General features: G+C 37.1%; 1 protein-coding gene across 2 annotated transcripts in view; it reads left to right on the forward strand.

Annotated features, from left to right (window-relative positions):
* The window catches only part of ARID4A (AT-rich interaction domain 4A), a 64041-nt gene that overhangs the window by 23973 nt on the left and 13638 nt on the right, over nucleotides 1-26430 (forward strand). Inside the window, exons 12-19 of one of the 2 annotated variants that reach the window (XM_058567014.1) lie at nucleotides 12016-12088; nucleotides 13024-13118; nucleotides 13272-13369; nucleotides 14146-14377; nucleotides 17513-17763; nucleotides 20699-20896; nucleotides 24776-24860; nucleotides 25911-26112. In XM_058567014.1, coding sequence (XP_058422997.1) covers nucleotides 12016-12088; nucleotides 13024-13118; nucleotides 13272-13369; nucleotides 14146-14377; nucleotides 17513-17763; nucleotides 20699-20896; nucleotides 24776-24860; nucleotides 25911-26112 — 1234 coding nt within the window. The remainder of the gene's footprint in view (nucleotides 1-12015; nucleotides 12089-13023; nucleotides 13119-13271; nucleotides 13370-14145; nucleotides 14378-17512; nucleotides 17764-20698; nucleotides 20897-24775; nucleotides 24861-25910; nucleotides 26113-26430) is intronic. The other variant, XM_058567015.1, reaches the window with a different exon arrangement.

The raw sequence follows: 26430 nt of genomic DNA on the forward strand, positions 1-26430 counted from the left end.
TCCTTTTACTTGCTCTGCAGTATTTGGTTTTTGCACTCTGAAATCAGAATGGCGGTTCATACTTACAGGCTGCCTACAGAGTTGCCATAGTAACGTGCTGTTGGTTTTAAGTGAGCATGCTCGGAAAGACAGGAAGGTTTAGCAGAGGCTTGGCAGATTGCCAATGGAGGTTTGCCAGATGCTTTGAAATGGGCTGTCTTTCTTTTCCTTTCATGTAATGTCTGATTTTTATGTGGAAGAGAATGTAAGTAGTGCTGTATAACCCTGCGGATGCTATGCCCTAAGAGGGAAAGCAAATATTTGCAAGTCAGACTGAAAAATGTTCAGACACTGTACTGATTAAGTGGAAGGGGAATCTAACCATTTTGCATTTGAAAGAAAATGCAGCATATAGGTAAGATTTTTTTTTTATATTTAGTTACCATTTTGATTGCCAAAAATGTGGTTAAATAAGAATTTTAGATATTGATAATGTGGCTGATATGGTAGAACTCGTAACCAAGCATAATTGTTTCTTGTAAAAGAGACAGTAGGAGTCTATTTTTAGAATATCAGAAGATGAAGGTTATTTATTTTTTTTTTTTTCCTGAAACAGGATAGATTTTGAAATGAAAATGGTAATGAGAGAGTTGGGCAAAATTCAGGATTTAAAGTCTAAATATTAAATGTGATATTTGTATTTTATCTGTATTTATTTATAGATTATATGTTTTCAGGATAAATAGGCCACATTTTTAGGGTGTGAACTGTTGCAGTCTGGTTTTGATTTCTTTTAAATTAAAATTAGTTGGAATCTTATATTGCCAAATACTGAAAAAAATGTCTCTTTATTTTTGCTAATACTTTTAATTGGTGTCCCTCTCAGAATGCATTTTCCCTACTCTCTACCCCCCAAAAAACCCTGAAATTTTAAACAAAGAGGGTAAAAGAGCTTTGTAGTAAGGTTAGAGAGGATAGCTATAAAATAGTAAATAGTGTTCTTATTACAGCTATTAATTTCATAAAAATCATAATGTTTTATTCAAGCTGTGAGTAAACGTTAGTGAAAAAGAATGAACAGCAGAGGCAAGCTCTGTTACCTATTGTTTGCAGGTAATAAGTAAAGAAATTTAAAAAGGTAAGGACCTTTGTAAGGATATATCTTCTTAAAATGTAATACTTAAATTATGAACCTGTTAAAATTAAGTGAACCAGGATGCTTTTCATCTCTGAAAAATAAAATCAAAATTACAAAATTTAGGCACTGATTTATATGATTATTATTTTAAATTATTTTTCATATTGCCAATTTCATAGCACATACTCTGTTGAATTCCTTGATAGAAACTAATTCCTCTTTTTCTCTGGCCATACAGATAGATGGTCTGGAGTGAGATTTTGGTTGCTTTAGAAAAAATAATCAGCTGCATTTCTTGCTCTTGGATTTCAGATTTAGTTGCTGAATCATTCCAACTTGTCTTGAACAGTAATTTTTAAAAGTTCAATATATCGATAAACCGAAAAGCAGTTTAATTTATAGATAGCAAAGGGAAAAAAATGAATATGGTATAAAATGAATTAAAATCTAATAAGCCAGGGCCTACCTGGCTTAGTCATTACAGGCCTTTACTACACAAGTGAGGCTAAGCTGTAGTATTACATTACAGATCATATTCTTCCCGAAATGTAATTATGCTATGCTTTTCATGAAGATTTAATATTGCTTTACAATGATCAAAAAGATCTTTTATAACATTCTGTAAACCACTATAACAATACTTTAGCCTGTCATTTGCTGTTTGTAAATTTTATGCAGTAGAATCATACAAGTGTTAGATACTTCTGCAGTGTTAGTGGGCAGTGGACATTGTATATTTGATGCTTTGGATACCCTAACATAGCCTTAATAAGGAGATTTGAGATTCCATGGCTTTATCATGGAGGAGCATCTTTTTTACTTAATATTAGTTTGAATTCCTAAGCATTGGTAGTTCAGAATTCAAGTACAAAAAATATATTTCATACTGTTACTGGGTGGGAAAAGACTTGAAAATCTGAAAAGAAGTAGATCCTATCTATATTGACGACTTTAAATTTTAACTCATTGGTAATTATATTGAAAAAAGGCCCTGGAGAATATTTTTGTGGGTATTATTTAAATGTCTTTTGCTAAGAAAATTTTATATTAGAAAAGATATTACTGAATTTCCTTTTGAGCTTTGAAATTGAAAAGTGCATCTACACATAAGTAGTGATATCAATTATTCATTTACTCCTGACTTGTATTCACTTTGGATGAATGTAGGAGAATTGTCTAAGGATAAAATAAATAGGTGGTGGTTTAGAAGACTGAATATCGGGGGAGATTTGACTAGTCTTACCTTTTTTTCCTTTTGGTTTGCTTTAGGTAGGCTTATGTGTTGGGCCCTTTCAAAAATCTCTTCTAATTTCAAATTTAGTAATGAAAATTAGAATTTAGTGGATTTTTGTAAGAAATGCTCTTGTTGGTTTGGAAGTATTGACATCCATTTCTCCAATCTTTGAATTTCCTAGGGATCACTCTTAAATTTAATGCCAAGGATTATATACTAGGATAAAAATCATAAGTGCTTGAGTTTTTTTATTCATGGAAACCTGAAATTTTTTTTCTTGATGTTTAAATCAAGTGTTAAATAATTATGTATATTTATACTGTTTTGTAGATCAATTGTAAAAGCATTTGTTAGTGATCATTCAAGATCACTTTTGGTATAAACCTATAGTAAATGCTTGATAACTTAGGAGAATCATGCTAAGTCAATACAATTTAAAGAAAATTTTAAAGGTAATGTTAGTTTGGTTAGGTATATCTAATAACTCCAGCTGCCAATTGAGTGTTTCTAAGCAGGCCCTATAAAGCCAACCTTCAATGAATAATTGAAACTTTTGCTTACATTCAAATATAATAAGTTGTTCGCTAAAGTCTTAAAGTTTAGCTTACTAAACAAGCAAACAAAAATGACCTAATGTGTTTAGCAAAACCTTTCTTTACAGTTAGCATAAGACTAACCAAATTAGGATCACCTAATCAGATTAATGAAGATTGCACGTGTCCACACAAATACAGGTACATTTTTATGTATTTACAGAAAAACACTTCTCATATCAAAGTATTTTATAGTTGTGGTAGTGTGAGAGGGTTGACTGATTTTAAAGCCTTAGATTTGATAGCATCTAAACCACAGCTTGATGATTAAAAGTAGAATGTGTGGGCCCTTTCAAATGGGGGAAAAAATGACTAGTCTGGGTTAACTTTGATGTAATACAAGAGTCATAATAATTTGTTTTAGGCAGGTTGTTGTTAAACTGTTTTCTGAAATTATAAAACAATGTTTTACCACATAATGAATATATCATAATATCTTATGTGATCCCTGAAATTTTCTGTTTTAAGTGTATACAACAGGGAAGAATGGTACCACTCTAAATTTTATGATTACCAGTTTCGCTGGGCCTTTAAGACTCTTGGTTAATTTCCAGTTTCTATAATCAAATCATATCTCCTCCATTAAACCAATAACCCTACCCCCACTCCACTCCAACTTCGGAAAGAAACCAGGAGCTTCAGATGCTCCCCACCTGCCTGCTCTCCTTCCCCGAAGGTACAATTGATAATATGTTGTCCTCGTCCGTAAGATGAGTCCCTCAATTTATGCTCTGGATCTCATTCCCTTCTTCCTTATCTTAGCCTATGAACTATCTCTTTTCTTTCCAGCGTCTTTAACCTGTTCCTTTCTGTTGTATCCTCGTCAGCTTTTAAAAACACTCTCATGTCTCTTGCAACCATCTGGCGACCCGTACAGATTCCTTCCACCAACTTGCTGACAGCCCGTCCAGATACTGCCCTCTTTCCTCCCTCTTAGGGCCAGATTGCTCAGAGTTATATACACTGTTCTGTTTCCTGAACTCCTGTTCACTCTTTTTAATTCATTGCAGTGTGTCTTATACTCCTACCACACCTAAAACAACTTTACTAAGGTCACCAGCGACCACCAACAAATTTTTGTGCTAAATCCAACAAATTCTTGTTTTGATCTCATTTGACTGCTTAGTAATATTCAGCATCTTCGACATGGCTACCTTCTTCAGTCACCTAACGTCCATCCATGACATGACGTTTTTTTCTGGTTTGCTTCCTAACTAAATGATGTAATAATTCCAGATCGGTATGTGCATCAGAGGTGTTTCTTCTTAGCTCCAGACATTTATATTAAACTGCCAATGAAGAGTTCTTCTTATTTTGTAAATACTGAAACAGTATGTGCAAGACTGCACCCATCTTTCCCCCAAACCTGTCCTTTCCCTGGTTGTCCATAATTCATTTGAATAGAAGCACCATTTACCCAATTGCCCAAGCCAGATCCATGGAAGTCCCCTTGATCCTCTCACTCTTGCTCCCCTACCCAGTGAGACACCAAATCCAGTCTCTTGTACCTACTTGATAGCTCTCAAATTTGCCCACTTCCCTCAGTTTCTACTCTCTGCCACTTTAGTCCATGCCGCTCTTCTCTTTTACAGAGACTAATGCAGTGGTAACCCGTTTTTCCCATGTCCGTGCTTGCCTTCCTCCAGTCTATTCTCTGTACAGCTTCTGAGTAGATTTTTTATTTATTTTTTTTTTATTTTTTATTTTTTTATAATTTTCTTTCTTTCTTTATTTTTTCCCCCCAAAGCCCCAGTAGATAGTTGTACGTCATAGCTGCACATCCTTCTCGTTGCTCTATGTGGGACGCGGCCTCAGCATGGCCGGAGAAGCGGTGCGTCAGTGCGCGCCCGGGATCCGAACCCAGGCCGCCAGCAGCAGAGCACATGCACTTCACCGCTAAGCCACGGGGCCGGCCCTGAGTAGATTTTTTAAAACTAGAAATATAAATATGATTCCTCTTGGAATAAATTAATTTTAGGGCACAAAAGTGGTTGTAGTTTTTATTCTTTTGTATTAAAATATTTCTAAAACATATTGCATAACGCCACCCCTTCTAAAAGTAGTATACTAGACATTACCCTCGTATTTACTCAAGATTTAGTTATTGTGTTCTTTTAATACAATCCTGTCATGGCTTTTAGCCCTTACAGTAAATGACCTATTCCTATTAAGATTGTGAATTTTTCTGTTTCCTTTCTGCTAAAATCTATATTGTCAACTGTCATTTTTACATATGATAACTTTCTGGACAATTCTTCAGAATTCTATTTAGGGCGGGACTTACTGATACCCTAGGGAGTCACTTTGACCTATGGATCACCTGAGTTACCAAACCTAATGTTGTGGGTTTTTCTTTTTCTTTTATTTAAATTTTCCGTTTAACTTAAAGTTTTCTTTTTAAATTTATGTTTTTATTTGTGTATTTCACTGAGGTGTTGTGACAACAAAATATATCTGTTGCACCAGAGCATACATCATCAGTAATACGTACCTTTCGTTATACCGCTGTTAAAGTATTAAACAAGTAGAGATGACCACACCAAATAATTTTCTGAGTTTATTCTTGAAGAGTTAGTGTTTTTTAAAGTAAGATTGTTTAATCCTCACAATAGGATTTTTTTATGCGTGAGGAAACTGAGGCTTAGAGAGGTTACAGAAGGTTTCACAGACTTTTAAGTAAATTTTCTCTCCTCTAGACTGTAAGGTCTATGAAAGCAGAAGATGTTAGGCTTTTTGTTTTTGTTTTTTCTTTTTCCCACCATATAAATAACCACCAGCTAGCAAGATAGAGCATGGCTCATATTGTTTATTAAATAGTTTCTGAATAAATAAAGGAATGTGGGCTATGCAGTTATCCTAAGATTGCTATTTGAAACAGAGTATTGGAAGATTTGTTGTAAGATTCCAGAAAGTTCACTTTGGAAGGAATCATGGCATAAGGTATCTAACTTCCCTTCATAGTAGATTTCTTTTGTCAGGCAATGTACTCTGTAGGCAATCTTATTTCCTTATAATATTTTGTGAGTTTATAAATTAGTTCTTTTTGGCTTAAGCTAGTTAGGGATAGTTTTCTGTCACAGTAAGAGTTCTTGACTAATAATACTCCTCCTTTGTATTTTGCCCCACTTATTTTATGTGTCTTCTGACTAGTCTTTTCCCTTCCTATCTCCTTTTCACCTCCAATCCATTCTCCATAGACATCTTTCTAAAACATAAATGATTCCTGCTGGAAACCCTGTAATGGCTTTCAGCACCTATAAGATGAAGTCTGGGTTTTTTGTCATAGCCCTTTAGAAGTCTGGCCCTGACTTCATGATTTGTCCTGTGTCCACCTTTTTATTCTCCCCTCCGCTATTCTCCAGCAATATGAAACTTTTGATAGCTTCCCTCACCACCCCTTAGATGTTGTTCAGAAGCTGCTTGTTGAGTTGTCAGGTATATTACATTGAGTATCACCTTTGTGCTGCCCATTCTCTTTATCGGTATTAAATATAATAGGGAAAATAAAATGAAAGTTTAAAAAACTCAGAAAATAATAAACGAAAGCTGAGATTTAAAGAATCAAGGGGCTGGCCCGGTGGTGCAGCAGTTAAGGGCGCGCGCTCTGCTGCGGTGGCCTGGGGTTCGCAGGTTCGGACCCCGGGCGCACCCCAATGCACCGCTTGTTAAGCCATGCTGTGGCGGCGTCCCATATAAAGTAGAGGAGGATGGGCATGGATGTTAGCCCAGGGCCAATCTTCCTCAGCGAAAAAGGGGAGGATTGGCATCAGATGTTAGCTCAGGGCTAGTCCTCCTCACAAAAAAAAAAAAAAAAAAAAAGAGTCCAACCAACTTCTATGTAGGAACAAAGAGAGCTCTGAATTAAAGTGGTTGGGTATGACTTATAAATGTCTATGCATTAACCTTAGTAAGTTGTTTTGGTATTTACTTCACAGTTGTAAAAAGTCAGTGAAGCTATTTAATACATTTCAAATTTAAAATTGTATACAAAAAAGCATAAGCAGCTACTGGTATTGCTGCTTCTTTCACATCCATCCTCAAGCCCAGAGGTGCCCTCAGAGCTGCCACTTCTGATGTACGTCTTGCAGTGTTTAGCTCCCCAGAGTGGCACTTTCAGGGCACTGTCTTAATACTTCCCCTTCTCCATCAGAAGGATCTGTCCACTTGAGAGGGCTCCAGGCTCAGCTTCTTTTTTTGGAGGGGGTGCAGTGGGGGATGGGAGATCAAGGGATTGTAAGAAGTGAGGAGTTGAGAGGCCCTGTGATGGAGTTCCAGGGATGGGGTGAGAAGGGGAGCCAACGAAGAGGAGCAGAGCAGAGGCTGTACACAGCAGCATGAAGGGTGAACGAAGCTGCTGTTGTCCAAAATAATGCTAATTCACAAAAACAGTATTTTGGTATTGAAAAATAAGCGTGGTATACTGGAATACCAAAAAAAAAAAAACAAACAGGAGGAGGGTATTGTATAATCATTAATAACTTATTAAGGATACCTGTAGGGGTTTGTGAGAGCTGAGATACCCATCAACAAAAGATGTGTGCCTTCACATAAAATACACAGTACAGGCAAACCACAAAGATCAAGTTTAGTTAAACCCTTCTCTACTCTCAAATGTCACTTTTTATGGTTCTAACCTGATATGTGCTAGAAAAGTACCCTGACCCACTCATGAGAACTGTTACATAGGAGTTACATGGGTCTAAGAGGCTTTGTGTGAAGGGCATCATCTTTTACTGACATGTGTTTTGACAATTTGGATACTTTTTGTACCCCTTCGTAATCTGTTTTCTGGGGAGTAGAGTTGCTAGCTAAGTAAGTTAATAGCTCAGCAAAAACATAAATAAAGTAAGGTATTATCTTATTAAAAAAAAATTTAAAAAGGTATTCATCTCCTACCCCAGGACAATGCAGAAAGTCCATTCTTCACTAGAAGTTGTGGCATTTCTGAGTGAATAATCATTCGTTATCTGAATAATGTATTTGGGAAAGGAATGAGGTGAATGCCAGCAAGTGATTGTGCCACAACCACCTGCGACTTAAAAATGTCTTCAGCCATTCTTATTTTTCCTCTCTTTTCTCTGACTCCTGCTGCATATATATTATCATCAATGTTAGCCCTAAAACTCAGTGGATGTGAAACAACTGAAGAAAATCTCCCCAATTCATTTTCACAGACGTTGTTTTCATTCACGTAATAATAGAGTGTCTACACTAAGTGCCAGTCATTGGTGATAAAACTGTGAGCAAAATAGGCATGTCTCTAACCTCATAGAACTTATTGAGCACTTAAAATGTGTTGGAACTTTAAGGACTACAAACATAACTTAGACTTCAACTAAAAAGAAACCTCAGCATTAAGCCTGCCTCTCCCTTCTTCAGGGGGAAGGGCCCTCTTTCCATCATCAGGTGACAAGACTGATTCAGGCATTGGTCCTCCTCCTTGTGGACCGCTGTAATAGCTTCCCTTTCCCCTCCAATCCGTCAGACTCATTCTTGGCAGAGAACTTGTAAAAACACAGATCTGCTCTAATTCCTCTTTAGCTCTCTCAGACCTCACATCTACCCACAGTATCCAGTTCCTATTCTCTCGCATATCATTGCGAAGTCCTTTCCTGATCACAGCCTGCCTTTGCCAGCCTCAAGTTTATGCTGTTGGCTCTAGCTCCCAGGCTGTCCGCTGTCCACATTTGGAGGCTTTTCCAGCATCACCACCATCACTCCATCTCCAGCGGAACCATTCATCCCCTCTTGTATTCTTTTACATATTTTACAACACTTACCACATTGTGTCGAATTGTCTTGTTTTCTGTACATTTCTGCACCCCCTGCCAGACTCACAGGGCCAAAAGTAGAAGGTACCATGTCTTCTCATTTTAATCAGTACTTTTGCATAGTCCCTTACTCATGGTAACCATCAGTAAAAGTTTGAACTGAATTTGAAGATATGGTTTCTAAAAACAGAAAATTCATAATCTAGTAGATAGATACCCAACTACCTGTAATACTAGGTAGTATATACTGATGCTAACTAAAATTGTAAATTTCTTGAAATTATGATCATGTTCATGCCTCTTCTATATCCTTAACCCCCTTCCCTGCCCTGGCATTTTGCTGGGTGCATCATTACTCTTCACTTACTTGACTAAATGAAGGGAAGAAGGAGGAAGGCTCCTCAGCAGTCTAGTGGACTCTCTACCTCCCGTTATTAGAACCCTCTCCCACTCTAAAACCCTGCAGGGAAGCAACACCTTCTGGCTATCGACCAGGAGAGAGATGTGATAGGTATGAAAATACCGTGAACAGAGAAAGCACGCTATGACATCAACCACGAGTCCCCATGCAAAAACCATAAAGGCAGACTCGTCTAGTTGGAGGCATTTTCTAGCATATGCAGTTTTACTCCAAGGTGACTAACAATACAGCTGTTTTCAAAAAAAGATTGTGAAGCATTGCTTATTGTAAGAGATTAAACAATTTTAATTTTTGCAAAGACCAACAGGTAAATTTAAAGGTTTGTTTATGGCCTCATCTTTTTTTTTTGTGGAGAGTAAATTTCCTCTCAAGCAGGCATTTGTTTATAAGTAGAATTCTTTCTTCATTTATATCTTGTTTTTACATCTGATAACTGCATCTAAACTTACAATTTTATGGCCATAGTTTCTCGTGGAACTTAATACACTCTTGGACATCCACTAATTTTTAAATCAAATGTATTTAAACCACCGGTTTTTATCTATAAAACTATATATGTAATATATATTTTGAGCTAACATCTGTTCCCAATCTTCCTCTTTTTGCTTGAGGAAGATTGTCCCTGAGCTAACATCTGTGCCAGTCTTCTTCTATTTTGTATCTGGGAGGCTGCCACAGCATGGCTTGATGAGCAGTGTGTAGGTCTGTGCCTGGGATCTGAACCTGCAAACCCTGGGCCGCCGAAGTGGAGGATGCAAACCCAACCACTATGCCACTGGGCTGGCCCCTATAAAACTATATTCTTAATTATTCAGAATTTATCAGATGTTTGGTATGACATTAATAAATGCCTAATTTGAAATTGATGGGTTCATTTTGTTTACTTGTTTATGGAAGAAACTTTGATTTCAAATCAGTGGCTTTTTTAAAAATTGCTTTTACTTATACTAGGTACTAATTATTGTTTGAATTCTGTAAGATCATAAATACTGGAAATGAGGTGTTAGTCTGAGGAGAGAATATTGTGATTATGGGGACAGGCAAAGCATAGAGCCAGTTTGGCATAAGGCATTTTCGGTTTTTTCCCCCACACTAGAAGTCCTTAAAATTAATATCTGAAATGATTCTTGGGCTATTGGACTACTTCTTTCTTGAGTTAACTCATGAGCAGTTGTTTTAATAACCTTGCAAAAGCAAGATTTTCTAATTCACATGGGGAAAAACCTGCCATCTCTTGATTTGAGTGTTTAGTAATGACCTCTATTAACTTTGTAGTGATTATTAACTCTGCAAATTGCCAATTTTGGAGGCTTAGTAGAATTTTGATTGAAGTTTCGTTACATTTGATAAACCAAATTACTCCAATGTTACAAGTCATTCTGAATGAATGTACTCAAAGATCTTACTCCCTTTCTCTTGAGTGCCTCAGCGTTTTTTTTATTGTATATCTTAGTCAACTACATGTTATTGATCCTGACTATGTTATTAGCAATTAAAATTCTTCAAGGATACATAATTCTAAAGGCCCTATTGCCATCTGGACTGTGAACACTTAGTATTTATTGCCTGACAGTTCCTTTGCTTTGAATATGGCTTTGAAAGACAAAAATCTGAATTCTTCTTTTAGAACATAGGAAAGTAATTTTCTGAAGTTAAATCGTGATAATTTATATGGAAGAAACACATCAATGTTTTGTTTGTTTCTCCATAGTATTGTTAAACTTTTAAATAAGAATTTTCCCAAATATTAGTTTATAAGTAGTCTATCAGAAAAGGGAATATTTTATTAAAACCCATAATCCATTTGTTTGACTAGAGCCAAGACCTGTAAGAAGGAATCATTAGGTTTATATAATTAATAAATTATATAAATAAGTATTTATTTAATAAGTACTGATTTAAATACGTATTTTAGGAATAGTTATTTTTATTTATTTTTTGTTGAGGGAGATTTGCCCTAAGCTAACATCTGTTGCCAGTCTTCCTCTATTTTGTATGTGGGTCGCCACCACTGCGTGGCTGACGAGTGATGTAGGTCTGCACCTGGGATCCGAACCTGCGGACCTGGGCCGCTGAAGCAGAGCATGCTGAACTTAACCACTAGACCATGGGGCCAGCCCCGGAAATAGTTGTTTTTACATGAATGTTGCATTAGTTTTTCCCCCCAGAGGAACTAAATTAGTAGTATCTAGTTTCTAGTTTCCTTCCCTAAGAAATAATTTTCAATGTCTTATTTTTAGAGGTTGCAAAGTCAACTACAGAGGCCATGCAAGAAAGGCAAATGAGAAAAGCAGCCTAGTGATACAAGAGGGGGTGGTGGGGTCTGGGACAAAATAGAATTTATATGACACATTTAAATTTCTTTAAAATATTGTGCTATCCAAACAACCTTTGCCATGTGACTTTGCACCCTCTGGTTTATATTTATTCAACAATAACAAAAATGTAATGTTTGTGGATTATTTTTACAATAATTACAAATAAATACGTTTGTACATCCATCAATATATTTGTACAGGCCACATGGTATTTTGATAGATTAAAAAAAAAAATGAAGTGAAAACATTCTCACCCCATTCCTGAACCTTTTCCTCATGGCTAATCTTAGTCCCTATGGTAATACTCAAGGGAAGGGTTAGAGTGATAAATGGGTTGAAGGGTAGAGATTGTGTATCTTGGCAGTTGCATCAAATCAGCTCTATCAAAATATGACTTAAAATCTGGCTTTTGAGTAGGATTTTGAGAAAATTTATATTTTCCAGCTTCATTAAAATTTTATCCCCTTACGTTGGGTTCAGCAAACAAAAAACAAAAAAAAAGAAGACAGTGTATCTTGTCCTATTCATTGTTCTATATATTTGTATATTTTACCTTTACAGCCTGAGGAAGAACTTGATCCTGAAGAGAGGGACAACTTCCTCCAACAGCTTTATAAGTTTATGGAAGACAGAGGTATTTTCATGCTCATTATTTAAAAGTAGTTTTTTCTTTTTACAGTTTTATTCTAGGTTTATGCATTATTTTTGTTAGAATCGTGGGTGTATGGATTTGGATTTCAAGTAAAGCCTAAGAATCAGTTACAGCTGACAATAATTAAGTATTTGGAATAAAAACAGCTATTAATATCCATTTTGAGTAGACATATATAGGAAAATAGTTTTGGTATAGTTAAATTTAGTTTCCTTGGGACTTATAACACCAAAAAATATTATAATAATATTTCAGTGATGGAAAGTGAATGGTCATAATGTAATTTGCATGCCCATTAATTATTCGTGCTGTCTTCGTGGCAAGTAAAACAGGCCTGATCCTTGGTCTCAACAAGTTAAACATAATAGGAGATCAGCCCCTATCTAAATAGAACAGGATCTCTAATGGAGTTGGAAGAAGTAGAACCTCTGTAATAATCACATTTCTTGATTACGTTAGTTCTGGAAAATCCTCAGACAAATTGGTCCTAGACTTATTTTGCCTTCAGAAATCATCCTTTAGATTACTGCTAGCAGTTTTACCCTTTGTGTTAAAGCAGTGAAAATGGGACTGTGGCCTAAAATGTACCCTTTCCACTGCGTGTGTTCTTGCCCAGGCTTCTTGAACCAGCAGCGTTGCTGGCTCCTTCTTGCAGTTCTAAGGTTTAGTTTAGTTTTACCTGATTTAGTGGCAGTTAGAGAGGGATTTTATTAGCTGTGGAGGTAAATCTAAAGACAGCCACAATGCTGTATAAAGAATATAGAGAATATTTTGTGTTGTCTTAGATAATTTAATGTTCTTTAAATTTATGCCTCTGATTAGTGAAATTTGGGAAATTAGAAATTCATAGCTTTGTTTTTGGCTTAGTATTTTCCATTTGAATAAACATTTTATTTCTACCCCCTGATATTAAAAAGGTACTCCAATCAACAAACCACCTGTTTTGGGCTATAAAGATCTTAATCTCTTCAAACTCTTTAGACTGGTTTATCATCAAGGTGGATGTGACAATGTAAGTAAGGATGGAATGAAAAGTTAAATTATTTAATGTTGCACTGTTGTATGCACTTTAGGTAATAAACACATTTTCTTAATGAATATAGAATATTAGTGTAAAGATTATTTCCCTTTGCAAATGTTAACAAATAAAAACTTAATTTTCCAGATTGATAGTGGTGCTGTATGGAAGCAAATTTATATGGACCTTGGCATTCCTATTTTGAATTCAGCTGCTTCCTACAATGTAAAAACTGCTTATAGAAAGTAAGTAGTATAGTTTATTCATCAAACAATACATGTTTACAGGGAATATGTTCCATTTAATTTGTTAACAAACAAGAATACATCAGTCGGGCTGGCCCCGTGGCTTAGCGGTTGGGTGCTCGCGCTCCGCTGCTGGCGGCCCGGGTTCGGATCCCGGGCACGCACCAACGCACCGCTTCTCCAGCCATGCTGGGGCCGCGTCCCGCGTACAGCAACTAGAAGGATGTGCAGCTATGACTTACAACTATCTACTGGGGCTTTGGGGGGAAAATAAATAAGTAAATAAAAATTATAAAAAAAAAAAAAGAATATATCAATCAAAGAACATTAAAGTTAGAGAAAGTGTATAAAAAGGTTTAGGTTAATAGGTACTTGTGATTGAAAGTTATTTCAGTGCACCAAGTCTGCCTCACTCCATTTTTCATGTTGTCCTGATTTCCTTTTCAAAATCAGGGATACAGGCAGTGTTCATAGTCTGAAATGATACATGTTACAGAGCTGTAACTTTTGTGGTGAACAACCTTCATATCAAAACTGTGGTAGCTCTGTTCAGTTATCACAAGCTCAGAATTTTCAGGAAGAAATTTTATTTTATGATCAATATTTCTGTTTATAATACTATGTAAAACACCAAGAAATTAGTAACATAGAAAAAGTACTTTTTTTAAAAAAAGGCTTGAGTTTTACTTTTTAAAAATATGTGTGTATTTAATAATATAGTATTCAAGTTAAAGGTAAAGACTAAGTTTTCTTAAAATGAAATATTGTTTGTTTAGGTATCTCTATGGTTTTGAGGAGTACTGCCGTTCTGCAAACATTCAGTTCAGAACTATTCACCACCATGAACCAAAAGTAAAAGAAGAAAATAAAGACTTAGAAGAATCAATGGAAGAGGCTCTAAAAGTAGATCAAGAAATGCCTTTAGTAGAAGTAAAGAGTGAACCTGAGGAAAACATTGATTCAAACAGTGAAAGTGAGAGAGAAGAAATAGAATTAAAATCTCCAAGGGTAAGTAGTTAATACTAGTTTTATCTGGTTTATTTGAAGCATTATTTTAAATTTTTTATTATGGACATTTTCAGATATACACAAAAATCCTCCAATGAACCTAGTTTATCTTTGGTTTTAAGTTATGCTTCAGCCAGGCTAGCCAAGCTCCCATTCTCTAAAGATATCACTTATTACTTTTTATTCCTGAAAAACTGTGCCTCCTGCTGTTTCCTGTTTACGTCTGTTCAAGTCATTCTCATCTGGGGTCAGTCTCAAATATTCACTTCCTTCAAGTCTTCTGCTAAAATGTTACCTCACTGAAGCCTCTCCTGGTCACTTTATCTAAAATTGTAACCTACCTCCTCTCTTTGGCGTTCACAGTCCTTCTAATGTTCCTCTTGTTGTCTGTAATTTACTTATTTATTCTTTCTCTTTCCCAACTCTGCACTAGATTCACACTCCACGAGGGCAGGCATTAGTGTTTATTCTGTTTGGTGACAGATCCAGGCATCTAGAATGGTGTCTGGCACTTGGTAGGACTTATTAAATAGTGGTTGAGTAAGTGACTCTCCTCTTTGTGATAGCTGTGCCCCCAGCCAGGTGGGAGATTTCCTGTCTCTGTTACTCCACAGCACGCTGTCCAGCTCTCTTGGCAGTTTTTTCCTGCTCTGCCTTGTTTCCTAGTCACGTGCACACTGGCTTTATCTTCTGACTCCACTCGTCCTCTCATTAGCATGTAAGTCCTATGCAGGAATTGTCATCCACTGTTTTGACCATTCTCGAATGATGTCTCCATAGTAGAATTTGTCAAGTTTTAGAAGGAGAAAGAAAATTTATCACACTATCAAAGAAGTTCAGTTACTGTAATATGTCTTATTTTTTAGTGAAATCAGATTTAGTGTAAGAAGAGGTGAAATGATCTCTTTTATTTGCTCAGAAATCATTTTTTAAAACTGTCCATTCTGACTGTCATCTAGTAAATGGAATCTTCTAGTGAATTTCATAAAATATCCAAATTGTTTTTTTTAATTTTTATTTCATTTTTAATTTTTAAAAATTATAGTAAATACACATAACGTAAAATTTATCATCTTAACCATTTTTAAGTGCACAGTTGGGCCGGCCCGGTGGCTTAGCGGTTAAGTGCGCGCGCTCTGCTGCTGGCGGCCCGGGTTCGGATCCCGGGCGTGCACCGACGCACCGCTTCTCCGGCCATGCTGAGGCCGCGTCCCACATACAGCAACTAGAGGAATGTGCAGCTATGACATACAACTATCTGCTGGGGCTTTGGGGGAAAAAAATAAATAAATAAAATCTTTAAGTGCACAGTTTAGTGGCATTAACTACATTCACATTGTTCTGCAAACATCACCACTGTCCATCTCTAGATCTTTTTTCATCTTGCAAAACTGAAACTGTGCTCATTAAACAATAATTCCCTAATCCTTTCTCCCCCAGCCTCTGGCAACCAGTATTCTACTTTCTGTCACTATGAATTTGACTACTGTAGGTACCTCATATAAGTGGAATCATAGAGTATTTGTCCTTCTGTGACTGGCTTATTTCACTCAGCGTAATGTCTTCAAGGTTCATCCATGTATGTGTCAGAATGTCCTTCCTTGTTAAGACTGACTAATGTCCCCATTGTATGTATTGTGGACACACCTCCTTGTCAGTACGTAAAGACCTTCCTCATCTTATGTAAAACGCCTGCAGAGTACTGCATAATCTGAATGTGCATAAATTTACCTTCCTCAAGATTTTCTCCAATTTTTTACGATTACAGAAAGTGCTGCAATGAATATGCTTGTAAAATGTCCTCCTCATTTATCTGAATATAGAGGTCAGACTTCTAAAAATGGGATTTCTAGCACAAAAGTATCCAGACCTAAATTTTGATAAATGAATAAACAGTTGCTCTCATTCATTTACCTATACATACTTTTTTTTTTTTTTTTTTTTTGTGAGGACGATCAGCCCTGAGCTAACATCCATGCCAATCCTCCTCTTTTTGCTGAGGAAGACTGGCCCTGGGCTAACATCTGTGCCCATCTTCCTCCACGTTATATGGGACGCCGCCACAGCATGGCCTGACAAGTGGTGCCTCAGTGCTCACCCAGGATCAGAACCTGGGCCTCCAGCAGCGGAGCGCGGCACTTAACCACTATGCCACGGGGCTGGCCCCTACCTATACATACTTAAAGAGCACCTGCTGTGTGCGAGGTACTGTCTAGATTTGAGGGACAGAGTGAGGACGACAACATCCCTGCTCTTGAGGGATCTACGTTCTAGTTCTTTGTGATAAGAAAAATACATTTCTTCTTTTTCTACCTTTGAAGTTTAAATACCACATAGTCGGGAACTAGGGAAAACATTTGTTATCTGGGATATGAATTGTAAAGTATTCTAGTGCTCCCTAACTTGTTGGCTCTTTTTTCATCCTCACTTTATTCCAAGTAGAGGGGAATTCTGCCAGTGCATAGAGGTTAACTTGAAGGAGAATTTGGGAGATAAAGAAATGGCTCACCAGTTTCACGATCAATTGCATATGCAACAAGAGGCAGGATAGAAGCTGCTGAGGGCAGAATAAGTTACTACTGGCCCACTGAGCTCTCTAGATACTCATTCAAAGAAATGGACTCACTTATGGCCATTGATATAATTCAGTCCTTTTAAAATGGAGTCACACAGAAATACAGTGATAATGTAAATTCTATTTTAAAAAACAGTATAATTAGAGAACACAGAGCTTTTAAAGAGTCCGTAATTTAGGGGGTTGATTTATCATTATTATTATTATAAACTGGTTTCATTGACATTTAGATAATTATTTTAAAACTTTTATTGTAGTCAAAAAATATAAAAATTGAGATAAAATAATGTAGTGGACAAAAGAGAACATTTTTATTTTTTTATGTAGTAGTAGCCAAGGATCATAGTAGACCTGGACATAGTTAAGTGATTTACATGGGTTATTCTTTTACTTCCGAGAGGAAGAGAAGAGTACACAAGAGTTGATGGGTTATCATTATCGTGTCTCAAACCAGAGAGAAGACTAGTCATTGCTGTGAAGGTGTAAGAAAAAGATACATTTTTCTGCTTTTTACCCCTTTGTAGTGATAGCTATTTTAAAGCTTTTATCCCTTCTACCAGGGACGAAGGAGAATTGCTCGAGATGCAAATTCTATTAAAAAGGAAATTGAAGAAGAGAAAACAGAAGACAAATTAAAGGATAATGATTTAGAAAATAAGGACATAGATGATGACTATGAAACTGCAGAGAAAAAAGAAAATGAGCTACTACTGGGGAGAAAAAATACACCAAAGCAAAAGGAGAAGAAAATTAAAAAGCAGGAGGATTCTGACAAAGACTCAGATGAAGAGGAAGAGAAAAGCCAAGAGAGGTACATTGTCTTGTGTTTGTTCTCCAGAAGCTCGTGTCTGGGGTACAGCAGTGCTCTGTTCCTGCTTAGAGATTCAGGTGTGAGGGATGTCTTCTTATTGGGACTTCCGTTCCTCTTGTCTAATGAAGGTGAGACACATTGTGAAGATGATGTGTATCGCCTTTCGGAATTGGAGAATATACTGGTCGCACCATTTTAATAGCACTTGTGCCCTAAACAGTGGCCTCAAAGAAGGCTGCGCCACCCAGTCAAAAGAAAGCAGACAGCAGGGAAGGGAGCTGGAGAAAAATGGAGGAAGTGGACAAGAGGAAACAGCGACAGCAAAAATTCCATTTTAAAAAAGGTACAACGTGGGAAAGCTAACAAACACGGGTGCACAGTACTAGCAGATGTTTCTGTGTGTTAGCTTCATCTGAGACGTCTTTCTCTGTCAAGTGACTGTGTTAGAGTAAGTGGCATGCACCCCGATTCTAGGTTGGAAACAACGTTTTTGCCCCAGATCACAGCAATCAAATTTCAGCTTTTTAATGTCCATCCTGTTAGCTGCTGAGTGAAAACTGGTTTTTTTTTTTCCATGTATTATACATGTATGGACTAAATTGACTTAAAAATAATCAAAGATTAGGCAGTCCAGCTAGATCAAGGTAATGTCCAACCTTGTTTAGTTGGCCATTTCTGTGTTGTCAAATGGATTTACTAATTTTTAGATACTACTAAAATATGAATTTTAATTCAGCAACGATAGCATAACACACTTACTTGTAATATAAGATATCCTCCATAGTTATTTTTCAATTATTATATGATGATAAATTTTCTAGAAATTTGAGTTGTTAAGCAAAATTTGGGAAAAGTGGCTTGCTGCATCCAACTAGTGGCTGACACTCATCTGAAAATTAACCATTGAGAAAATATTTGGAAAAACAGGCATGATTGGTGAGTGGGAGAGGTAATTTTATGATTCAGTACAAGTAGGTATAGGAAACTATCACAATTACATGTGAATTAGATTAGTGAAGAAAGAAAGTTCTGTAGTGAAATATGATTAGGATTAGGAAAAGTGGGAGAAAATAATTGGAGTTGAGTATAATGATGTGAGTGTAGTATTTCAAATATTTGGACAATAAATTGAAGCAAAGGTGAACTACTTAAAATGTAGGGCCTAATTATAGTTTGAAGGTTTGTTAAAAATAAGTATCAAAATGTCTATTATAATATGTATATAATACATATAAACATATGTATACACACTGTGGTTTAAAAAGCCTTTATAATTGATATGTAAATGGAACAAATATTTATTTTAGAGGAAGAAAATTTCAAAGACTTGAATATGAAGAACAGTATTTCCTTTTATTAAATAAAAATTGAATATACAGATAAACATAGTCTGTATTCTCATTTTATAGCAGGAATCACGGAAATGAGACACTTTTTTATCTTAGAGATTTCTATTTTAAGTAGTTTCTCTGTTTTGAAATTACCTTACCAGTGATAACTGGAAGATGCCTTTGGAGAGAAAATATTCCCAATGCTGATGAGTTCTTCCTGTCGGGTCCTCTTCTGGTCTCCAAAATAACACCCTGTGTTTATTATAGAGCACAACACCTCCTCTTATGCTTTTAAAACCATGTGACACTAGAATGCTCTTTTAATTTTTTTTATGTGTGTTTGAGGAAGACTAGCCCTGAGCTAACATCCGATGTCAATCCTCCTCTTTTTTGCTGAGGAAGATTGGCCCTGGGCTAACATCCGTGCCCATCTTCCTCTACTTTATATGGGACGCCGCCACAGCATGGCTTGACAAGTGGTGTGTCAGTGCATGCCCGGGATCCAAACCCTTGGGCTGCAGAAGGGGAGAGCATACACTTAACCGCTGCACCACCCAGCTGGCCCCTAGAATGCTCTTTGATGCTGGTCTCTTCTTTTTTTTTTTTTTATAATTTTATTTATTTATTTTTTTCCCCCAAAGCCCCAGTAGATAGTTCTATGTCACAGCTGCACATCCTTCTAGTTGCTGCGTGTGGGACATGGCCTCAGCATGGCCAGAGAAGTGGTGCGTCAGTGCGCACCCGGGATCCGAACCCGGGCCACCAGCAGCGGAGTGCGCGCACTTAACCGCTAAGCCACGGGGCCGGCCCATGATGCTGGTCTCTTCTGAATCCTTGCAGGGCTAATAAAGAATGTTTATTTGTAAAAATATTAAAAATATTGTTGGACCTCCCTATGGGAATCTCCTTTATACCTGATTATCAAAACAAAAGCTGACGGGAGATGAATAAAAACAAACAGAAATCAATACAAGATACGCAAAGCTTTGTTCTCCTGTACCTATCCCACAGTTACAAATGACCTAATATTCAGACATCTGTTGTTTCTTTGTTAAGGTGGGGAAATCTTTAAATAAACTAGTTTAAAAGATACGGTCACTAAGATAGATATTCCTTGTTCATTATTTTGCCCGCCAAAAAAACTAGTCTTCGTAAGAACCATTCTCAAATGAGCAGAAAGTAGTAGTAAAGTAGATTTAAGACAATTGGGTTGCAGGAAGTTACAAACTATCTTTAGATCATTTTCACATATAAGGTGGCACTCGAATATGAATCCTAAAGACTTTCAGAGTATATTGTTCTTATTTTGTTTTATCAAAAGTGGTTTATTTGACTCCACATCATCATTGCCTGTGGTTATTGATTGGCCTTTACGGAGTATGGATTTACTTTTGGTACAGTGCACCTTTACATAATAAATAAATTCCTCAGTGAGCAGTCCATAAAAATCTTCTCCTTCTCCTCCTTCTTCTCCTTCTCCACTGACATGCTACTAAGGTAATACTTAGGTTGTGCCTGTTCTATATGTTGGATTCTTGTAGCATATATTATTTTGTTTTCCATTAAGTTATTAGTAGCATTATCAATGTTGTAACTTACTGCAGGGAAGAAACTGAAAGCAAATGTGACTCTGAAGGGGAGGAAGATGAGGAAGACATGGAACCCTGCCTAACAGGAACCAAAGTGAAAGTAAAATATGGACGAGGGAAAACGCAGAAAATCTATGAAGCCAGCATTAAAAGCACTGAAATTGATGACGGAGAAGTTTTATACTTGGTACATTACTATGGATGGAATGTCAGGTAAGCAAGAAATATATTTTCTTATTTTGAAATTTCCTTCATTGGTTCAAAAAGATCAATTTAATGTTGTGAAGAACCAAATAATATATATGTATTTACAAAGCACACCCTGTATCCGAATTTTCCAAGACTTCCAACATTCTTACTATTTTGGTAGCTATGTCAGTACTTCCCGCCAAAAGTCACCAGGCTCATACCTATCGTTGAACAAGTTGGGTTTGTTACTCGTTTGCAGTGAGGGAGAATGCACAGCTTGGGGAACCATGGTTATTAGATGAAGCAGTGAATGCTCAGGGCATCACCTTTGGGAACAGCAACAGCCCAGGATTCTGTGGAACCATCCTGCAGAACATGGCAGGGAGCCAGGCCCGCAGCATCAACAGTACAAGTGGTGTTTTTATTGGTTTTTTTCATTTCTCAGAAATCAAACCTGTATCAAGCATTGTAATAATTCTAACTTGGTTAATTAATTTAAAAAGAATGTTAGATTTGAGCTTTGTTAGGTGATTTTGGGGAGAGTTTAAGGAAATGGGGCTTTGCTCTAGATTGGATGCTGTAGAGAAGTGGAGGTAATTCTGTGATTAGTTATCCTACTAAATCTTATCTACAAGGAGAAGACTAGACCAAGGTTAATGCTGTAATTGGTAAAGAAGCAGCAGTCACTTGGTCAGGAAAAAAAGGATATTTAGTCATTTTTGTGGCTTGGAGAATGTTCCTGTTTTTTCTGTGTTTAGACATGATTAGGGAGTGGTCCTATTTTTGTCTTGATCCATCATGGTCACAGAGCCAGCCTGTCGGATGTTGATGTTCTGTGAAGTTGTTCATGTTCAACAGGAGACCAACACGACCTAGCTGTGGGTGCCAGATGAGCTCTGTAGCAACACCAAGGCCCTGCTGGTAGTACCAGGCCAGCTCCTGAATGTCAGGGACTACTTCTCTTTCTCCTTTAGAAGGTCTTGTGTCCTTTGATATCTCTGCTCGCCCTGTATTTGCTTGGAGCCAGAGTGCTCCAAAGTTGCCCTGCATACTCGTCGTGTGCTCTCTTATGCCTCAGTTCCCGCATCTCTACACTGGGGAAGATAAAATACCTACTTTATAGAGATGTTGTGAGAAATGGTGCTAACACCTGTTTTAACATGCACAGTGCTTAGAACAATGCCTGGCACTTAGTAAGTGCTTAATAAATGTTAACTGTTTTCTTTAGTGAGGGAGAGTTTGGTTTCTTTCATCTTGTATTATTTTATTTATTTATGTATTTATTTATTTTTTGTGAGGAAGATCAGCCCTGAGCCAACATCCATGCCAATCCTCCTCTTTTTGCTGAGGAAGACCGGCTCTGAGCTAACATCTGTTGCCAGTCCTCCTCCTTTTTTTCCCCAAAGCCCCAGTAGATAGTTGTATGTCCTAGTTGCACAACCTTCTAGTTGCTGTATGTGGGACGCCACCACAGCATGGCCTGACAAGCAGTGCGTCGGTGCGCGCCCGGGATCCGAACCCCGGCCGCCAGTAGTGGAGTGCGCGCACTTAACCGCTAAGCCAGGGGGCCGGCACCACATCTCGTATCATTTTAAAAGAGTGTGTGTTTAATAAGTAGCATATAAAACTAAAATTTATTTTCTCTTTTCTCAAACCAGCCCCTGTGCCCTTCACATTTCTGCCAACACTAAAAACAAACTTTTTAGTCTGTCTCGAGGTGGTTTTGTACGTACGTATTGAATTCAAAAGGAAAAGACTCCATTTCGAACTTTGAGTCACTGTCTTGTGGTTGCAGCACGTTATAGCTTGCTTCTTCTTCAGATTCTATTCAGTGGACAGTTGTCCCCTCCTACATCAGTGTGTGTCTGTCCTGCTTTCTAGAATTTTCCCTTCCTATCATCCTTTTCTCTCATCTTTTTCATGTTGTACTGTATGACTCTTCTTAACAGTCATTTTATTGTATGCTCATGTTCTTTCTAACTGGTTATTTTCCTAACTAGTTACCTAACTGGTTACTCACGTGGCTCATGGTTTTTTGTTGTCTCTCCATTCTCCTAAAAGCTGGTACAATTCTGGTCTTCTTGTTGAGATGGACCCACGGTGGTTCCTAGAGAATCTAATTGGATTTCCAAAACAGGGTAGCATGTGAGGGGCTCCTGGTCTCCAGTTGAGAAAGCCTGGGACCACTCATAGTTGGCAGCATCAATGCTGGAAGCACCTCCATGACATACTGTGGTGATCAGGCCACTGTGGCCTGGACCAAGTGTACTCCAGATCAAGCCTCTGCTTCTTGGTTGTCTGATATGTCCTGTGGAATTTTGGAATTGGTCAGAGTTATTCCTTCTTTGTTAGCCCTGGACCAGATACATAACCTTCTTATTGCACTTCCCAAACTGAACTTGATTTTACTGTATATCTGTCGTCCACACCAGACTGTGAGTTGCGTGAGAGCAAGGTCCTTCCTTGTCTTCTCTATTATTGTCTACATACTTTCTCATACAGCACCTGGCACGCTGGTAGGCCCTCAGTAAATGTCCAAATGAATGAATATTTCTAAATAAGGTTAAAAAGTACAGATACTTGAAAGCCTGATAAAACGCTCATAGCCAGTGCCATTTTAGAAGCTTTAGATATTGAGTTAATCCAGGAGGAGCTAGTTTTCAAATGTAGTGTAGGTGGTCATGGTACCATATCACCGAAACTTGTAGATATTGGGACCCAGTCCTTCCTTTGCATGGCTCCATGGTAACTGGGTTACAAAGCAAGGGTGTGGTCTCCATTAACACGGTGTAGTTCAAACCAAGGACTGCCTGTAGTCTTTTTGCTTAAGTGTTCAGATGTTAGATTTGGATTGAGCTCTGTAAATACCTATATATTTACCTAATGTAAGAACTGTTACTTAGTTCTAGAAAGTTTAATTTCTTATTTGCCCCTGATTAGTAACTTGGAATGACTATTGAAATTCAAAAATGATGTCAATATTTTAGAAAAAGGTACTGGGAAATGAGGAGTTTTCAACTTGAGCTAAACAGAATAAACTTAGATAAAGGAAATGAAATATCTCTAAAAATTTCAGAGTCTTAGAGGTGATATAATTCAGAATAAAATTTTATTAGAAATACTAGAGTCTAGAGAGAGTTCTGGGAGGATAAGATAGTTGAAAAGGACTTTATAAAATAATCTGGAACTGATCATATTACCAATTTGAATTTACCTGATTTATATATATTATATATATTTTGTAAATATACAAAATTTATATATTTCCATTCCATTCTCACTTCTTATTTTGTTCTCTGGTGAGGACTGTCCCAGTATTTTCCGTTTCAACTTTTTTTCTTTTGCACATTGGTCAATTTCATCTTCAGTAACAGAAGAAAAGTTTTTACTGTCCAATGAAGAAAATTCTAGACTCTGTGCTTCTGCATGAGGTTTACTTCCTGGAATGGGAATTATTTATATAATTTTGTATAATATATTATATTTATATAACAATATATTATACAAAATAATAAATTGTATTTATTATTTAATGCTCTTTTCTTTGCATTATTCAGTCAATAGAATGAATTCAAGTGCAGAAACAGCTTATTTCATTAAGCTCAGATCTGTGGGAGTTGTGAAAAACAAAGCAGTTCAGACAGTCTTGAATCTAGGTCGAGTTGGCTCACCCAACTCTCCCTCTAGGCTTGTTTACCCTAAGACATTCTCTTGCCTTGCCTGGTGGTGGCAGGTATACGAAGCACCTAGTACAGTGGCTGGCGCGTGTTACCAGCACACCAGCCCCTGTGCCCTTCACACTTCTGCCAGCCTCAGAACCAAACTCTTTAGTCTATCTCACTGTTGTTTTTATTTGGTGAATAAGGTATTATTGTGAATTTTTGATATATTTTTTATTTTAAGGTATGATGAATGGGTGAAGGCTGACAGGATAATCTGGCCTTTGGACAAAGGTGGACCAAAGAAAAAACAGAAGAAAAAAGCAAAAGTATGTACATAGATTTATATCCTTTATGATAAGCACAGGAATTATTCATGTTGTATTGTGTTTTTTATATATCTCATTTTCTCATTGTAATAATCATCTTGGTTCTTTTAAGGTAATTGTGACTTCTCTCTTATAACCCAGAAGCTAAAAAAGTAAAAAATTTAAACACCTTACCACATTATTTCAGGAAAGGTGAAAATCAGCAACTTAGGGCATAAACTTCAAACCAAATGCCTATAGAGGCTATAATGAAAAGTGGTAAAGTAGGACTGATTATGACAATGAAGAGGGCACAGTCCTCATCCAGAGAAGGGTGGACCAATCACTGCTGTGGGATGCTGACCCAACGTTGCCAGATATTAGGATTTTTCAAGACAATTGTATTTTTTAAAATGTGAAATCTAATTTTTAAATGTTAGAAGCTAATACTAAATTTTAAAACACATATCTGCTGGCCAGTTGTACCCTCATCCACACCCTCAATTTTCAACTCTTGCTGCACAGATTCGCCTGGTGTTTGTCTCTTTGATGGTAGAGATCGTTCTTTTCCTTGGGGAGTCGTAAGGAGCAAGGGTAGTGCTGAGTGGTTGTACAGCTCTCAAATGTGCTGGCTCTGACCTTCACAGTATAATTGCAGTGTTAGAAACTGTAGAACATCATATTCATATAAGTACAGAATATGTTAGAAAACTATTTGTTTTTAATTTTTCTATAAGCAAAGACTAGGAGTTGACATATAAAATACAGTCATGCGCCGTATAATGACATTTTGGTCAATAATGGACCACATATATGATGGTGGTCCCATAAGATTAGTACCATACAGCCTAGGTGTGTAGGAGGCTATTCCATGTAGGTTTGTGTAAGTACACTCTGTGATGTTCGCACGACGACGAAATCACCTGACGCATTTCTCAGAACGTATCCCTGTGGTTAATCGATGCATGACTGTATCTAACCTTTTTGAGCTCTAGTTTTCCTTGGACAAGTAGAATGTTCATTTTTCATAAGGCACTGGCCCTTCTCATACATTTTGTTGTTGTTATGCAGAATAAAGAAGACAGTGAAAAGGATGAAAAGAGGGATGAGGAGAGGCAGAAGTCAAAACGGGGACGACCTCCTTTAAAATCTACTCTTTCATCAAACATGCCGTATGGTTTGTCTAAGACTCCAAACAGTGAAGGAAAATCAGGTACCAGAAGTGCTCGCAGCAATATGCCAGACAGCTCACCTCTGTCAAATGGAATGGAAGGTGCTCAATTTTGAGGATGATTGATTTTTTTAAAAATCAATAATGTAGATAATAAAGCTTCAGTTATGTGAGAGATTCATGGAAAGTCATCTAGAGATGTTTTTAATCTCATATGGTCTCAACTACAAAATTTAATTTGGAGAAAATGTTTATTTTGCTATATCATGTTTATTTAAAATTTAGTGACGTTTTACTTTATTTAGAAATACCTTTTCTGGTCAAGTTATAGGGATATTCTATTTTAATAGAGGGTGGGTTGACAAGCCATGCATTGTACTGTGTGCTGCACTGTCCTTCAGAGCACGCACCAGGGGTTCT

The sequence above is a fragment of the Diceros bicornis genome, chromosome 24 (genome assembly GCF_020826845.1).
Source record: "Diceros bicornis minor isolate mBicDic1 chromosome 24, mDicBic1.mat.cur, whole genome shotgun sequence".
Classification (NCBI taxonomy): Eukaryota; Metazoa; Chordata; class Mammalia; order Perissodactyla; family Rhinocerotidae; genus Diceros; species Diceros bicornis.